Below are 19,251 nucleotides of genomic sequence, written 5' to 3' on the forward strand. Positions count from 1 at the left end.
AGTTAGTCTGCTTGAGCTGAGCTGATTAAAAGTCAAGTTTGTCAGAGTTTTCATGCCAACAGAGAGGGAGGCAAAATCCCAGACAGGACAACGCTAGGAACATGAAAGTCCACATCCTGGCATACAAAACATACAAAAATGGGGGTCCTATGAGAGGGTTGCAATGACTACTGCGGCAGTGATCTTTTGAATATTTACTGTTATAAGTTTACTTCCACAGCTGTACTACATTCTTCATACTGATCACTGCTGCAGTAGCCTATGTAACATGGGAAGATTACCATAGTTTAATGTCAATGGGAGGGAGGGAGGAAGGACAACTGTGCAGGAGCTCACGGATAATGGTCCTAGCAAAGCCTGCCCCAAACCTACAGAAGGAATCTAGTTTATAGTGCTGTACCACATGCCTGTGGTGTTGTATGTAACAACGTGAAGAGGTTGCAGGGAAGAAAGATGGTTCAGAGTTGAGAGGCTTGATTAGGACAAGCATCTCATATTTACATCTGTCCTTTTTGAACCCACACCTTGCACTTTTACCCACTGTAAAACTGTTTCTCAAGCAAAGTCTGAGGCCTGTGTGGTGAAAGACTGATTTAGAACAAGGGGGAGAAGGAAGACCCAGATTTATGGATATTTGCATTCTCCACAAAGTGGCTTCTCTTCTGACAAAATGCTAGCATTGGGATTTAAGAAAACAAAGGATGCTGGTGCTGAGTCAAGACAGACTTCAGATACCTTTACATCTTTCTCCTGTGGAGTCTTTCAGGGGTATCATGAGAATCACAGATGCCACACGACCCCAAATCCTGAGGTATTCCCTTGCAGCTTACCCATATCTGCGTGGAAAACCTTAGAACCAGAATCTTGTTTTCCTGTGGAAGAAGCTCTTTGAACTGAGGAGGTTAGCAGACAATCCATGAACACAATCCTGTGTGAAGGAGTCAAAAAGACTTTTGAACGTTCTCTTGGACTCTCAGATTGTGTGAGATATCTCTCATCCAAGTGAGATATTCCTGGCACTTTGAAAAAGACACTGTAAAGATAAGGAAGTCTAAATATGGAAGAAAAACATAAAAGAATGAGGAACATTATACAGTCTACCTGACTTTTAGAGGCAGTTGGCTGACTATCAAGAGAACTGCATGCAGTGACATATCCTCCAATGCTAACAGAACTGGAGGAATGGGTAGAAGTTTGAAAATTCCCTCTGTAACAACTCATAGTATTTTCTGAGGGACCGAGAAACCTCCTTGTTCTTCAACTGAAAACAGTGGTACATTTTAGAAACAGTCTTCAAAGGGAAACCCATTAGGGAGAATCAGAAACTGAGCTGCTCTCAGTCTGAATCTAAAATTTGAGGAAGAAACATTGTACCTCTTCCTTCATCTTCCTGTTCAGATTCAGAATCTTGAATCTCTTTGGGAAAAAGAGGCATCCCCTCTTTCTTTTACCATAAACTTCCTTGTAAGTCATATCACTAGCTTGAATTAAACTCTGACCCAGACCCAGCAAACTACTCCTATCTAAGGAAATTTGAGAAGTAGAAACATGTTTAATTTTCTGCTTGTTTTTGGCAGAAAAAGTGGAGCCAAAAATGTTAATGGCAGCAGCAGCTTCCCCAGGGATGGGCACAACATTCTGACAAAACAGGGAAGTCTTCCTTGTTCTCTCTCTTCTAGGACTGATAACAGTGTCTCTCCCTTGCTCAATGAGGAGACCCACAGAGCTGCAGAGGACATGGCACGTGGCAATGCCCCCCCATCTGTGGTGACTAAGTGCTACACTAGAGGGATCCGTGGTAAACGATGAGTAGTAAGGAACAACTAATGATCACAGCATAGTCACCCACCTATGAATAAGGCAAACTGCTAACCTGCCATGGTACAAAGGCTGTTTGGTAACTTTTTCTTTTTGTGGTTGAAACCGACAGCTCATGGAGCTAGCAGTTTGTTCCACAGTCAAGCCAAAAATGGTGGCCGTTTCCCAGGGAGTACAGGCAGCAAAAGGTCATAAAAATTAAGCCTTTAAAAGTCACTTTTTTGACAAAAACATAGTAAAAGATACTTTAAAACAATATGCCAGCCCCAGAAAATAAAACAATTTCTCCACATAAAAACTGGTTTTCAATTAGGAAAAAGGTGTGCTCTCATTTAAAACTATGATATAGTCTTCTGGCGGTCCATGAAAACACAAACTCCTAGCTTTAAACTAACGTTTGTGAACAGGAAAGTATTAAACATTTCTTAATAGAAGGTTTTTCCTCCAAAGGGAACTTATCTGCTCAGAAAGTAACAGCACAAGCAGAATGTCAATCTTCAAAAGCCTCAGAAGTGTGTACTCTTTGGTGGAAGGAAAGCTATGAAGGGGTTGGTTCTCTAGACTCTTTTTTTAGTCAGCTTAGCTCGAGCTAACTGATGGTTTTGGCATGTGGAAGGTCACAAGCTTTGGAAGACGGCTGCCTGTTATATCCTTGGCAGGATACAATCCCTATAGCTAGGGCTACTGCAGCAGCAGAGATAAATATGATGAATATCTTCAGATACTGAATTATGTTTGTTGAAGTCGATGAATTCCAAGATGGTACAAGATTTTTCCACTCCCCTTCTGAACCATAAAAAGGTAGAAGTAAAAACCCTAGTCTTTCTCCCAAGAAGAAGAAGTGCTGTGGTCCCACTGTGCAGAGTATGGGCCTGTTTCAACATTAATGCTGAAATGGTCTGCTTGTTATGGAGAGAAACTAATGGCTCTAAGATATAACCATTACTAACCACATATTGCATCTGTAGGACCTCTCTGAGCTCCAAATGCAGCCAAATTCAGACAAGTGGCAAACCACACTCAATCAAAGATAGCTATTAGGATTATGACTGGTGTACCAGAGGACTCAAACACAAACAGTTGAGGCAACAATGTCTGTTGCCTGGAACCAATCTCATTCTCCATACAAGGATTCTTCTCCCTAAAGAAGTGATGCAGCAATGAAGGCTAAGAGACCTTACACACACCTTCCACAATGGTCAAAAGACTGTTTTCAATTTGTGAAGGGTCCTCGGACAGTTCTTCAGTGGCCTGATCATACACAGTCTCACTGCGGAAAATAGAAGCTACGTGAATAGTATTTTTCAGATACAGTAGTCGATTATCCGATCAATTATCCGAATGCAGCCTTCCAAAGTTTTTGGGTGGAAAAAATCATAAAGTCTGAATACGTAAACATTATACATATTTGCTTGTATATGTTTTTTGAGCTTGTACGCATGTGTGAAAAATATTCTTTATTGTCTTCTGGAATCTCTGAATGATTGAAAAGTGTATTCCCTGCATGCAGAAAAAAACAAGATTTTAGAAGTTTTTTATCCGGTTCAATTATCTGTTTGATTATCCGAACAGTCTGGTCATCTGAACTACCCTAGGTCTCACTTCATTCGGATAATCGACTTTCTACTGTACTCCATTACCCTGGACTCAAGAAGGTCCACAGCCTTTCCAGAGCCTGATCCACAGAGTACCTGAACTGGAAAAGGTAAGAAACAGATGTAACCCAATCCAAAGCAAATGACTCCTTACCACAAGGAAAGGGTTCTCTATATGAATTATTCAGAACCAGAGATACATTAACTATCAAGACAAAACATACATTGCACAACAGTAAGTACACATTATTACAAAAGTGAAACATTCATGAAGATGAAAGAACAGAAGTGGTAAAAATGCAACATCTTCCACCAATTTTAAAATGCACAACAGTATTGTCCAAAAATATTTTCAGAAGTTGAAAAAAAATAGTAAAAGCTACTAAGAATTCTGCTATAAAAAAGTACAGTTGTGTACACTTACCATAACTGTAGATGTTTGAGTGTATTCACTGTTACAGTCATTACATTTGGGTAATCTGCTGGTAGGGTTGCCCTCAATCGGCCTGAACAACAAAGTCTTGGGTCCTGTGTCGGTTGCTGTCTCCTTTTCCATGACGTCAGGTCATCAGAGGTATAAAACATGCAGCAGGCGCCATTTTATTCAGTTTTTCTTGCCCCAGATGTCAGGTGCCCCCCAAATGGGGAGCAGAAATATATATATAAATAAACAGTAAAAATATAAATGCATTTTTAGAAACAAACTTTACCTCCAACTAAAAGGAAATACACCACAAAGGCTTTTGAGTATAGTGAAGGAAAGAAAAGGTATGGAATGGGTGATGGCGGGTGGGTAACCCGGACTGCAAAAGTGAATACACTCGAACATCTACATTTATGGTAAGTGTACACAACTGTACTATGTTCTTCATGTTTCACTGTTGCAGTCCTTACATTTGGGTAGAATCCCAAAGCTATGGATGGGAGGATGGAACTAAACAGCATTAGGAGCGGCTATAAGGCCCTGCAGGACTGCAGTAGCAAAGCCTACCCTGGATTTGGAGAAGAGAGGTAAATGATAATACTTTGTGAAGGTATGAACAGAGCTCCATGTAGCAGCTTCTAGAATGTCTTTGGTTGGGACCCCTCTGAGAAAAGCTGCTGAAGTAGAGGAAGACCTGGTGGAATGTGATCTGACCCCCTTGGGCACAGGTTTACCATGGTGCAAATAGCAGAAATGAATGCAGTGGCTTATCCATTTAGAAATAGTCTACTTTGATATAGCCTTCCCCTCTAATCTTGCAGCAAATGCTACCAGTAGTTGCTCAGACTTTCTTAGAGATATGGTCCTGTTTAAGTAAAATCTTAGTTGTTTGTGTACAGCCAATGAATGCAGAATCCGCTCCCCCTTGTTCTGCGGATTTGGGTAAAATGTTGGCAGGTGAATGGTCTGATTAAGAGCCACACTGGATACCACACCTTAGGCATAAAAGAAGGATTGGTCCTGAGGGACACCCTGTCCGGGTAAAATATAATGAAAGGCTCCACTGCCATGAGAGCCTGTAGTTCTGAAATCCTTCTTGCTGAAGTGACTGCCAAAAGAAAAGCTGTTTTCCAAGATAGAAATTGTATATCTGCAGTTGCTGCTGGTTCAAAAGGAGGCAGGGTGAGTTTTTCCAGCACAAAATTGAGGTCTCATGTAGGAGTTGGTGCTCTTCTGGGAGGCCTTAAATTTTTGGCCCCCTCTAAGATACTGTTTAAGCAGTGGATGAGAAAAGAGGGGAGGGCTCCGTGTTGTACTGAGCCGAGATGGCAGAGGCATGGATTTTTACTGAGGAGAAAGATATGCCCTTGTCAGGCATCTCAGTTAAATATTGTAAAATCTGAGGAATATTGGGCTTTGCTGTGTCTATTCTTTGTGCTTGGTTCCAAGCACAAAATCTCTTCCATTTATCAGCATAAGATTTTCTAGTACTAGACCTTCTGGCTTCCAAAATGATATCCATCACAGATTTACTGAGAGGTGTGGCTTGAAGAATTAGCTGATTAGCCATGCTGCAAGGTTCAGAGTTTGGAGCAGAGTGTGCTGCGGCTAGTACCATGTCGGAAGGCTTAGAAGCGGGTACCAGTGCTGGCGAGGCCAGTCTGGAGCAATTAGGATAAGTTTTGGTTTTTCCTGTCTGACTTTTGGTAAGACCTTGGAGAGAAGAGGCAGAGGGAGAAAAGGCATAGACTGATAGGTTCTATCCAGCTGAAGGATAGAGCATCTACTTTCCATGCTTTTTTATGATGAGCTCTTGTGCAGAATTTGTCCAATTGATAATTTTGGGGAGAGGCAAATAGATCTATGTCTGGGCTCCCCCATTTCTGTGTTAAGATGCTGAAGATTTGTGGATCCAGTTTCCATTTGTGCGGGTCCATAAGATTTCTCCTTAGGTCGTCTGCCAGAGTATTTTGCTTTCCTGGCAGGAATTGAGCTTGGAGATGTATTTGGTATGTCAAGGCTGTATTCCACAAGGCCATGGCTAGTCTGCAAAGAGGGTAGAAATGTGTACCTCCCCTGCTTGTTTATGTACCACATAACTGTGGTGTTGTCCGTCTTTATCAGTAATTGTCCTGAATGAAGTAAGTCCTTGAAGGCTGTCACAGCATTCTGAACAGCTCGCATTTCTTTCTGGTTGATATGCAGATGCATTTGGTTTGGGCTCCATTTGCCCTGAATGCATCTCCCTGCCAAGTGGGCCCCGCAAGCATAGTCTGATGCATCTAGTTAGGGTTTGGGTGGCAGGGGGTAGAGTGAATGACAGTCCCTTGTTTTGGTGACATGTCTCTGCCCACCAAAGAAGTTCCTGCTGTAGGCAGGGAATGAGAGGAATCATTGTTTCTGGGCTGTGACAATGTTGACTCCATAAACTTTCTAGGTACCATTGAAGTTTCCTCATATGCAGTCTCGCATATGGAATTAGTAGAATGCAGTATGCCATGAACCCCAAAGCCTGCAGAATTTGTCTTGCAGATAACTGGGTTTTTGTTGCCATTTGAAGTATGTTGTCAGTTGCCTTTGTTTGTCTGGCGTGAGGTAAGCCATCTGGGCAGTTGTAGTCAAGGCTTGCACCCAGGAATGTAATTATTTGAGAGGGTACCAGTTGTGATTTATTTTCGTTTATGGTGTACCCTAGGCAAGCTAGAAGCCTTTTTACAAACGCCAAATATTGAAGAAGAGTGTCCTTGACCTCTGCTTGAATGAGGCAATCGTCCAGATATGGATAAATTTGAATGCTTCTTTGTCTGCAGAATGCAATTACTGGTGCCAGGCAATTTGTAAAGACCCTGGACGCAGTAGATAAGCCAAAGGGCAGTGCAGAGAATTGGTAATGCAAAAAACCTGCTTTGAAGCGGAGGTATCTTCTGCATGATTCCCTTATTGGGATATGCAGGTATGCCTCTTTTAAGTCTAGAGTTACTAACCAAGCATTCTTGCTTAGCATAGGCAGTAGCTGTTGTAAAGTCAGCATTGTGAATTTTGGAATGTCCAGGAATGTGTTCAGAATCGATAAGTCCAGTATTGGACTTCATGAATTGTCTTTTCTGGGTACCAGGAAAAGCTTTGAACAAAAACCTTATCCTTTTTCCTTTTCTGGTACCGGTTGAATAGCCCCTATATCCACGAGGGACATGACTTGTTTCTGGGCCTCTGCCCACTGGTTCTGTGGCAGATCTGGCCATCCGTTTGGAATTGGCAAAGTATGGAAATGAAATCTGTACCCCTGGGATACTATGTTTAATACCCACTTGTCCTGGGCAATTAACTGCCAATTTTGAGCATGAAGTGCTAGTTTTCCCCTCAAAGGGGCTGCCAAAAGATAAGTGCTTGGTGATGGTAGAGGAAAGTCATCGAGACTGCTTACTGTAGGGTTGTGCTTTGTTTCCTCCAGATTTGGAGGTGGACGCACCCCATTGCTTTGACCTGTAAGAACCTTGTGATTGATATCTGGAGCCTTTTGAGTGCCTGGATTTGCCCTGAGTGGCTCTGTTGGACACGGGAAAGGACCAATTTTTAGTAGGCCAGTGCCTACTGAACCTGGGTGGCTGCACTTGCAAGAAATCTTTTACAGTTTGCATAGCTTTAGCTTTGTCTTCCATTTTCTTTAAAACCTCTTCTGCCTTATTACCAAACAGAGTATCATGCTGCAAAGGGGCATCCAACAATTTAGCTTTAACATGATCAGGAAGATTTTGCTTCTTGAGCCAGGCATGCCTTCTAATTACAGATCCAGTAATGGCAGCCCTACAAGAGGCCTCCAAGGAATCACAACCACATTGCAAAGTATGCTTTCCAACCTGTTGCTGAATGCAATAAATCCTGTAACCCTTTAATTTCCACACAATCTGAAAACATCATTTTCTGTTTCAGTAAGCCCATAACATGCTGTTGATATTTAAGCATATGAAACTGGCAGTTTAAAACCCTGATTGCCAAGGCTGCAGATGTATAAACCTTCTTACCCCATCTATCCAGTGCCCTGGAATCTCTATCAGAAGGGGTCGGATTTTTGGCTGTAGAAGCCTTTATACCCTTGGGATCCTGAGAAATAGTCTCAGGATCAGCAGCAGGATTTTTGAAAAGAAATTTGTGGGAGTCAGGAACCCTGTAATATCTGTCTGGCTTACTAAGAGCCAGAGGCAGGGAATCAGGAGCCATGCTTGATTTCAAGAACACATCAATAATGTCTAATACAAGAGGTATTGCCAAAGGCCTATGTTGAGGAAGAAGAAGGAAATCCCTAAGCCTCTTTTTTGATTCAGAGAAGTCCTGTCTCTCCCAGTGAAAATGTTCCCTTAAAGTATGTAAAGTCTCTCCAAAAGAGTAATCTTCGGGAGGGGATGCAGATGGGATGGATTCCTCTGCATCAGAATCCTCGTAGGGTGGAAGAGAAAATTCCTGATCAGAAGAGGAATCAGAAGAAATGGAAACCTGATCTGAAGATTCATAATCAGTGCCTTGCCTAGGCCTCTTAGCAGGGGGGGTTGGGAACCCCTGATCAAGGTAATTAAATCCTCGGCCATTTTAAACATCGTTTTTTTAGGCATAGGGGCCTGAACATGTGGTTCATGCGTCAGTTTTTTAGACACAGAAGTTGTTTTTGACCTTGTTTTTGTTGCTGGCGTTGGTTTAATATAAAAATGTTGAGGCCTGAAAACACCCTCAGAAGCCGGTGCCTGCTCAGCGGCTCCGGACCCATCAAGGGAGAGACATCCGCGGGTTCAATACTCTAAGAATCTCGCGGCATACCGGACTCCGAATGTGTCTTGGTAGAGGCCTGCGACTCAAAAGTAGTGGGTATCAGAGGCTGCGAAAGCGCCTCACTGAGTACTGGCGAACTGGCGACTGACCTAGGAGAATCTCCATAGTCGGTTTTGGACCTCGACGGTCTGTCTCTGTCTTTTTCTTTGCATTTTTTATGAACTCTGGTAGTCTGATTGCTAACCGATGACATTTCAGGATAGTTAAATCTTGACATAAATATTTGGAAGCAAAAATATACCGACGCTTAATAGTGCGTTGGTTAAATGTAGCACAAAACTGACAGCAAGGCACGTTGTGATCAGGGCCTAAGCAAGGAATACAGTACAAATGGAAATCCTTATGCGGTATTTGCTTCCCACAAGTATTGCAGTTATTAACTTTTACTGACATCGGTAAGGAACAAGAAAAAGTTTCCCCAAAGGGGTACTTAGCTGTAGTTTGAAGACTTCGGCTCTGAAACTCGAATACGAAAATTTCAGGAGTCGGCCCATCGGCACTTGCAAACTGCTTCTGCTTTGGGCACCACGCAGCAAGAAAGACTGAATAAAATGGCGTCAGCTGCATGTTTTACACCCCTGATGACCTGAGGTCATGGAAGAGGAGACAGCAACCGACGCAGGACCCAAGACTTTGTTATTCAGGCCGACTGACGGAAACCTGCCAGCAGATTACCCAAATGTAATGACTGCAACAGTGAAACACGAAGAACATCAGCAGAAAATGAAAGGCCTAATTTAACAAATAATCAAAATTTATAAGAATTAGTATGTGCTTGTCTTCAACAAGACTTGCGGCTAATTTTGCTACATGAGATATGCTGCTTTGTTTGGGTGGTTTACACATGCACCCCCTGCGGCAGGCAGGAAGTAACTAGAAAAATTGGTCAAGTGGGTTCAGAAGGGGAGCCATCCACTGGGCTGATCCTGCAAACTAACACAAAAAAAAATACCACCTAGGGCAGTTTGATATTTCTGGTGCAATATACTACTCAGGGCATCAATAAACTGCTGAACAAAACATGCTAATGACAAGATACAAAACTCCTCACTTTTAGCCAGATAATAAAGAGTTTCTGGGGTGAAAAACAAACTACAATGCCAGGCCATAGTGATGTTCATCAGTCTGAGCTTATTCCCAAAGGAAGGCTAAAAACAGTAGGAAGATAACAGAATAACTCTCACTGTTCTTGTACAGTTCAGGACAAGAATGTCTACAACCTCCAAATCATCCTACCAGCACCCCCCACCTACACACAAAGTACAACCTGTACCTCCACAGCATGTGAATTTTCTAGTATTTAACTCACGAGTATCAGAGTCAGGTGACAAGGCTCCTGGTGCCTAAAGAAGTGTTCATAGCAGAGATACACTTAGGTTTGAGGCCTACATAGAACATCCAAAAGCATCAGGCTGTATTCCTTAATACACTCCCACCCTAGTCAGAAGAGGTTCCACCAGACACCACACAACTAAGTCTAAAATTTGGGCTGATCCAATGGTGCAAAGTGGTGTAAGAGGGACTTGCAGAATCGCTTCTACCCTAACCAGTGAGTCCTGGACAACTAAGGAAGACAATTGTGGAGATTTGAGAGCACCTCTGTGTATTCAAGATATGTAAAGGTGTGCTAAGAATACTCCAACATGGGACAACTGCTGCATATATTATGGGATGCAATCTTCAAGATGTTTTTTCCTCTCACTGCAGGCCAAAAACAGAGTTGAGCGCAGTCATTCACTAGCTGTGAGGAAGCTCACAACCCAGCATCATACCTCTCAACTTCTTAGTGCAAAAAATCTGGGCAAAACCTGAAAAAATGGGGGTACAAATACCCAAAAATAGGGACAGATTTGAAATATTGCTTTTATAAACTTAGAAAGTTGCTACAGTAACAGGGTTTGTGTTAGCATTCATTTTTTGAAGGATTTGAAATCTGAAACTCAAATGTATGTCACTATTTAATGATTCCAATCCTCAGATCATCCCAGTGATTTGACAAAAAGACTTTTCTGAGGAACAGTGCAAAAATTTGAGGCAAAAATCTGGACAGTTAAGAGGTATGAGCAGGATGTGGGAAATGCCACCTTGAGGGTGAACACAACAGTAAAAGAATGTGACAAATATCCACTGTTACATAGTAAGTTATGCGAGGAGCCACTCTGGCAAGTCCATGCAAATAGCATCTTTTACTGCCACCCTCTTGATTCAGTTGAGAAAGGCCTCTTCTCCTGTGAACGCCCAGGTCAAAGTGCTGCCATGTATGAGAATGATTGACCTTGGCTCCTTAACATAGTAGTAGAAACAATTCTGGTGTGGGTCCCAGTCTCAAAAGGAAGACCTGGTTTCAGGACTTCAGACAAACTTCTGAACTTTTTTCAAACACAAACATGAGACTTGAAAGACAGCCCATGTATGAAGCATAAAAAGAACAGCACAAGAGCTAGGTGCACCATCCTAACCTGACACAAGATACTAAGCTATCCAAAGCATGGATGTCCCTATTGTGGGGAAAAAGAGAGTTTAGAAATGTTATTTGACAGGAATAGCAGAAGATAAAATCCCGAGAGTTACTGACCGCAGAAGGCTTCCACAGTTAGATTGCTAGTCATTTTATTAAAATTCTTACAGTAAAAATTAAACAGACTGCAAGAATTCAGGAATGAAAATCTCCATGTCATATTCATCTGCTACAAAGATGCAAGTTAACAGATCTTAGTCAGGAAATTATTACAGAATAAATCTAACCTCCAATTGTTGTGTCTTTCGGCTTTTCCCGGTTAGGGGTCGCCACAGCGGAACTCCGGTCCGCTAATGATTGGCAGTAGATTTTTACATGCCGAGTTGCCAGCCCGGACGCACAACCTTCAACAAAGGTACGCCCATTCACGCATGTCTCCACACAGAAGATGCTCTAGCTGAGAATCAAACAGGACATCTTACTGTGAGGCGACAACGCTACCGCAGCACCACCACCGCAGTAAATCTAACCTCCAATAAGTTTTTATATTAAAAGTTGCTTTTGAAAAATAAGAGAAGGAATGAAATCTGTGATTATCTTTCATAAAAGTAAAGCTAGAAAAAAAAGTGACACAGCTGGTACCCAGTGTTTTTTGAGCTACAAAAAAGTACAGCTGTGTAAATAAATGTATCATGACAGTAGACGTTTGCATGACTGCTGCAGTAGTTTTAGCTATGTGGGTTACATCCTGCATAGGCTATAACAGCTGCCTGGCTACCAAAGATTCTGGGTACCTTCCATGCACCCAAACTGTCAGCTGACTAAAAAGACAGGTTTCGGCACACCAAGCCCTTCATAGCTTTCATGCCAATACAGACAGGAAGGCTGAGCCCTGGAAGAACAATGCTACCAGCACCAAAAAGACTTCAACCAGGATGATGGAAAGAGGGAACAGCTAATGCATCGGTAACCATTTCAATACCTAAATCCTATGGCAAGTTTACTTACACAACTGAACTATGTTCATCATGTTGATCACTGCTGCAGTAGCCTTAGCTATATGGGTAGATAACCCCAACTTAGTACATTTAGGAGGTGGCAGTAGAAGGAATGAGGATCCCCCGGAGAATGGTCCTAGCAAAGCCTTATCTAGACCTTGAGGAGGACTCAAGCTTGCAATGCTTTGTTAAAGTATGTACACAGGACCAAGATTCTGCTTCTGGAATTCTTCTAGAATCCAACCTTTTCAAAAAAGACAGAGATGAAGCCAATGCCCTGGTAGAGAGGACCATGACCCTGTGTCTTTCTCATGTGAAGTCTTGCCGGGGGTATTGTGAAAATCATAGATGCCATGGCACCCAAAATCCTGAGGTATTCCCTCGCAGAGACCAAAGCCTTCCTGGAAAACCTTAGAAATAGATGTAGATGTTTTTTTTTTTCCCCTGTGGAAGAAAAGCTCTTTGAACATTGAAGTCTAGTTGACATCCCAGGAACCTAATCCTGTGTAAGGGAGTCCAGAAAGATTTCTGAATGTTCTCTTGGAATCCCAACTTGTGCAACAGATCTCTCATTCAAGAGAGACTCCTGACACTTTGCAAAAGATTCTGCAAAGATAAGGAAGTCATCTAAATATGGAAAAACATGGATACTACCCTGCAGCCTGCAATGAGCTATAACTGGAGCTAGACATTTTAACGCTCTTGGTGCAATGGATAGTCACTTGTACCACTGAACTAAATTATTTAAAGCAGATTTTTCCTCATAAGAAGAAACTGCTAACAAAACATTCCTCATATTTTCACAACAGGTCAGAATAAACTAACACACTAGCCTAACAGTTCAAAATTCCAAAAATAAAAGTTGTACATGCATGCACTTTTCCAATACTTAATAATCCTTGTATCCTTACCAGAAAGAGCAGGATTAGAATTAGCTACATGTTTAGCAGCAGTAGAATTATCTAAAGCTATAGCTGCTGGGTCAGGTTTGAGAAGAGTTTATTTAAAAAAAAAAAAAAAAAAAACTTAGGCTGAGGAACTTCATACATTCTATCTGCCTTTTTGGGGACTGGTGGCTATCAGGAAAATTGTAGACAGTGACACACATCCCCCAAAGTTGAAAGAACTGGAGAAATGGGTGCAAATTCCAGAAATTCCTTCTGTAACAGCTCATAGTATTTTCTGAGTGACTGAGAAACCGAAAGTGTTCATCAGCTTAAAACACTGGTGCATTCTGGAAATAGTCAAACAGGAAGAAAAACCTGCACAGGGAGAATCAAAAACTAAGTGCTATGAATCAAAAATTTTAGGAGAAAACCCTGCATCTGTCCCCTTCATCCTCCAGTCCAGATTCAAAATCTTGAATTTCTTCATAAAAAGAGTCATCCTTTCTTTTACCGGAAACTACCATACAAGAATCAGTAGCCTGAATTAAACAGAGCCAGACCGAGTAAACTACTATCCAAGGAATCTGAGGAGTAGCAGATATATGTTTAAATCTTCTGTTTCTTTTTGACAGGAAAAATGGGGTCAGCAGTGTTACTAATGACCACAGCTTCCCCAGGGATAAGCACAGCATTCTGACAAAAAAAAAAAAAAAAAAGAGAGAATTCTTCCCTGTTCCTTCTCCCAGGACTGATGAGACTGGTTTCCCTTGCCCACCAAGGGGATTACAACATCCACAGAGGATGAGGCTAGCCCTGGTTCACACAGGCTGAAAGTCATACACCAGAGAGATCCAGGGTGAGAGAGTGGTCTGGGGAACAAACAGTGGCCATAGCAGAGTCACCCACCTGCAACTGAGGCAAAATGCTAGACTGCTGTAGTGGCAAAAGCTATTATGACTGGCAGACGTACTGACCATGGGACCAGCAGTATGTTCCATGGTCAAGCCAAAAATCATGGCTCTATCCCCAGGGAAAACAGCAGCAAAAGCCTTTAAAAATTAAGTGTCTTAAGTCACTTTTTTACACAAAAATAATAAAAAGCACTTTTAAACACTCTACCAGTCCCCTAAAGTAAACTAAACACAACTTCTCCACAGAGGAGAGAGTTTTCAAATTAAACAATTGTTAATATGAAAAGAAAAGTTTTAAAATAACAATACAGTCTTGCGACACTTCATTAAAATACAAACTCCTATTAAAATAAATTTTCCTGAACAGGAAACTATTAATAAACAATTTTTTTTAAAATGGAAGTTTTTTCCCCAAACAGAATGCATCTGCCTAACAAGGGGAAAAGCACAAGCAGACAGCTGATCCTCAAGCCTCAGAGGAGTGTATTCTTTGATGACAGGCAAGCTCTGAAGGGCTTGTTGCCCAAGCATGGCATTTTACTCAGCTCAAGCTGACTGACGGTGCACAGAAGGTGCCATGAAGCTTTGGAAGCTGGCTGGCTGTTACTACAGCAGTCATTAATTCAAGACTACACAGTAGTCTCTCGATTATCCGAAATGTCAATTATCTGAATGTAGCCTTCCAAAGTTTTCAGGCAGGAAAAATCAAAGTCTGAATATGTAAACGTTACATATATTCGCTTGTGCTCGTTTTCATTTATGTAGCCCACTCGTGTGTGAAAAATATTCTTTGTCCACTTATTCCCTGCATGTAGAAACAAAGATTTTAGAAGTTTTTTTATCCGGTTCAATGTATATTTGATTATCTGAACTATCCTAGGTCCCAATTAGTTCAGATAATGGACTCTCCACTGTATATAATGTGACTACCTTCCAAATCAGCAATACCTCAGGACAGTGACATGCTGCTACAGAAAAACGTCCAGATCCAATGCTATGCATAACTAGAAAATCATTATTTTATTAACTACTGCCTCAATTACTCTCCCCAAGTTAGCTTTGGGTGGCTAGTGACCTAACCCAACCTCTCACTATCAGGGAAGCAATCACTCTTGGGATTCATTACATCAAGGGTAATCCGAATCTGTAGATGTACAGGAGGAGCTAGGTGTAAAAAGCTGGAATCATATTACACTTAACAGCTTTCAAGAGGGTCAGTTCTTGGGAGAATAGTTCTCTGACAAAAAGCACTGAGAAAGACTGAGTTTTAAATGGAAGCATTGTTGGGTGTTCTGATTGCAAAACAGCACAGGCAGTAGTTGCTGACATTTTCTGACACACCACAGCAGCACTAATGACGTTACTAAGGAATTTGGTGAGAATAGGAGTACTTGGTAAGCTCAGGCTATTAGATCACTTTTTTTGGCAGGCAGATGTGTACAATTTTTCACAGAAGATACTGACAGTATGAAAACCAGGAAAGATTTTTATAAAGGTATGGCAAGACTACCTTTACAACCAGATGCAAGGATGCCACAGTCAGGTAAATGAGGCAATGACTTCCTGGACAAAAGTGCTTAAGGTAAAACTTGAGCCGGGCTGTAAAATGATGCAGGAAAAGCAGTTCAAAGGACACTTGCTTTCTAGAAATCCTGAAAGTACAGGTATGAGTTGCTGCATCTTAAACAGATACAAGCTAATATCAAACAACCTAACAATTACCAGATGTTAACATCTCATTGAGACCTTTCAGAATTGGGAGTGAAATTATTTCAAGATCACTTTCACTTTAACCACACTTAAGCCAGTGACTGGACTGACTTGTCTAAAAGTAAAAAAAAACATTACAACTTGAGTATGTCAAACCACCCTATATAATGGAAAGTGATTTAACACCATTGTGCTAAATCTCTTAATTATCCTCTGGGAAGAAGCACCAGCAAAATAAGCAGAACATCATCCAGCTGTTATGCTAGTGCAATGCCCAGTAAATACAACATGATCACTTCAGGTTTGTGAAACCTAATAAAAAAAATCCACTGAAATAGCTAATATTCAAAACAAAACATTAAAAACTAAAGCACAACAGTGTTTAATAAACATTGACAACTGTGTAATGATCTCATTCACCCAGAAAATATATACTCTAAATTCTGTAAAACATGCAAATATTCCATATGCTGCTGAGTGGGGTAGACAACTTATTGCAAAATGTGTTCCTAATTTTCTTTTGATAACATACACAAGACTAAAACCAGTCAAGGTATGTGAAGGCAGAAATGACAGAAAGCTGAATGAAAGTGCAGCAGTCAGGCAGAATCATTTATGTTACAAAGTCCAATAAGAAGATTGCAAATGCAAAAACAGAACAGAATACAGTCAGTGACACCCAATACACAATAACTAAAAAGCAAAAGATATGGAGGTTTCAGAATCATTGTACTTTCATACCTGTGTGCTCAGGTGTGGTTGAGTCAGCTGAGTGTTGGGAAGACCCAGCTTGAGGTGCATTCACAGCTGCATCTGAGGGTGCAGTACTACTGGAATGTGCATCAGAAGTTTCTGTGTTGGATGGTGTGACCCCTGATCGGTAAGGTCTGAAAAAGAAGATATAATTTAGTGTCTATGCTTTACAATCTACAGCAAAATGGCCTTGCAGCAGCTAAGAACCTGAGTAAAAGGCAGCAAAAACTATAATAATCAGATTAGTTAAAAATTATATACTAAAATATAGACTGGCATTAGTCAGCTGCTAGACATTCGTGTATGTGCGAATATTAAAAACACATAGGGAAAATAAATGTAAAATGATAAATGTATATGGTGGCCCTGCTCAAGATTTGAGTAAAAACACAACAGTGTGTGTTGGCATTACTGGTAATGCCTTATCATACATCACATTTTATTCTGAAAAAAAAAAATGAAATATAATGGCAAAACACTGTTTTAAATTCAAGCCCAAGGAAAATATGTAGCAGAATGATTCTGTTTCCAATTAATTCTTACCCTACCTTGTTTACTCTTTCTTATTACGATTTGTTGTAATGCAAACATCTTTAGAAACTTGCTTGTACTACAGTAACAAACTGGTTGAAATGGATGGATCAAACAAAGCCGCTACACGCACAGGACATGGTACTACAGCCAGACTCTGAACAGGGACTTCAGCAAATAACCAGGGACTGGAATGCCACTACAAGCAGACATCACAGCAGAAGCCAGAGTAGCCTGAATTGCACAGAAGGTCAAGGAGAACAAATTGTTGTGGTTCTGTTTCAAGTATAGTAAAAGCAAAAGATGACTTGGTAAAAATGATTTAGTAGACAGAGGAGGAAGGCAAGAAGCAAATACATCCAGCCAAGAGATGAATGGAGTGTGTAGGAAAAGATCTGCAACAGTAACTCAGATGTGAGCATCAAAGAAGGTAGGACAGCAGGTCTGAATCAAAACAGATGGCAACAGTTAGCACCATGACCCCAAGAAAAAAGGGGAAAAGGAGGTTGACCTGCAGAAAAATCAGTCCTGTCTGAAAGTGTAAGAAAATGTAGACCGTAACCAGCAACAACGTTTTGGTATGCCATCCCCCCATTTACAATTAGGATATCCTTTCTTCCACGCTCAATTTTAATTTTTTCTGTGACGTTCCCATTTTCTAAGCCATGACACCTTATGCACAAAAGGAGAATGTGCCTAGCCTAGAATCCCATCAAGTTCACCCCAAACACTGAGCAAGAATTTTCTCCCCGAGACAAGCAATCCAAGACTGGTTCTCTGCTCTACACCACTATTTGTTGGGATAGCCTCTAGTTTACCTGATACTGAAGAGCAAGGATAAAGCAGGTATCAGACAACTACATGAAATAAAATGAAGATCCGTCACTACAGTGTAAGGGATACATAGACATATATAGTTACCTGACTTACTGGGAATTCAAATAGCAACAAGATGAATGAGCTATGCAGTCAGGAGGCCAGTGAGAGGGTAACTTAAACCCACCAAAAATACCCAGCAAAGAACCTCAAGCAGTAATCCTACCCCTGAAGGCATCAGACAAAGGCTCAGCAGGCCAAATTCTGATGCACTGATATACAACAGGAAGCCTAAATCCCAGAGTCATACACCAAGCAATAATACTTGTCAATGGTGTGAACCAATAAAATATCAGCATATGAGATATCCTCGAATCAAGCACCAGCAAAGTCAACAATCCTGATGGATTTAAAAAAGACTTCTCTTCTATGCTGCTTCAGTTCCTTCCACAGGTGATGCCTGGTTTCTTGATGTCATTGGTTGTGGACTGTAACAGGTCACTGTTCTTAGCACTTTATTTTCTCAACTCAAGTTATGGATTGCTCTGTATTTATAAGACACGAGCCATGGTCAGAATGAGCTTCATCAAAATAAGGCAAAAGCAGCACAGGCTGAATATATCAAGGGCACGGTGTGGGATTGTGGATAAGCACCAGAGTACACATTCAAGCCATGATAACGTCTAAGAGAGCAGTTTGACTAGAGAGTTTTCAGCAGTGGCTAACCAACTAGCTATGTTCCTCTGTTGGTGGACAGGCTGTGCAACCCAGCCTGTCTCATTACCCAAAGAGCCTTATCTGCTCTACTATACAAGTCTGCTGCTCATTTTATCTGCTGATGAAATTCGCCAATAAGACCCTATCTGTTATCTGATCCTATGAAAGTAACAGTTTCAGATTCTACATTTACCATTTCCTGGATTATGTCTGACATTTTAATTTAAGATGAGCTCTTGACTTGCATCAAAAATGCGGCCAATGAATGCGGGCCCACCTCAGACTGCTTCTGGTGTCTTGACATTCTTAGTTCAGTAATATTTCAGGTTTTTGTTTCCTTTTGAAGGTCTGAGGCTTTTGTCATCCCTAAACTCTGGAACCTTGTTGGGATTCCAATACTTTTGACAACTACCACTCTCTCTCTATTCCTCCTTTCTTGGAAAAGACTTTACGGTTTCTTACTAAACTTATGTCAAATAAGGCCATAAAGAAGCTCAGCCACATCACCCAATAATGATGGGAGTACTGAGAAGGCTACTTACATGCAAATGGACATTTACTTAACAGTTAATGGACTCTCAGTTCCTTTCTAACCTGGGTTTTGCACTTTCCATTGCGGTAAGACTGACCTTATTTTAGCATTCAGCGATTTCCTAAAGGCTCAAAACCAGTGCAAGTATTCTGTATAGTCTTCCTGGATCTTTCTTTGAAAATGACCATGGTATTTTTGATCAAAGATGCACAAACTTACTGTTTTATCTCCTTTATGGTGTTACAGGGGTTTACCCCTTACCTCTGTGGCCAAACTCAAA

The 19,251-nt window shown here is 41.2% G+C and overlaps 1 protein-coding gene across 3 annotated transcripts in view; it reads right to left on the bottom strand.

Moving 5' to 3' along the window:
• Positions 1-19,251, bottom strand: part of SYVN1 (synoviolin 1) — a 1,102,750-nt gene that overhangs the window by 2,007 nt on the left and 1,081,492 nt on the right. For all 3 annotated transcript variants that reach the window (XM_044075840.1, XM_044075842.1, XM_044075841.1), the window contains exon 15: positions 16,364-16,509. In XM_044075840.1, coding sequence (XP_043931775.1) covers positions 16,364-16,509 — 146 coding nt within the window. The remainder of the gene's footprint in view (positions 1-16,363; positions 16,510-19,251) is intronic.

This window comes from Protopterus annectens, chromosome 6.part1 (assembly GCF_019279795.1).
Source record: "Protopterus annectens isolate FY-2018-M chromosome 6.part1, PAN1.0, whole genome shotgun sequence".
Classification (NCBI taxonomy): Eukaryota; Metazoa; Chordata; order Ceratodontiformes; family Protopteridae; genus Protopterus; species Protopterus annectens.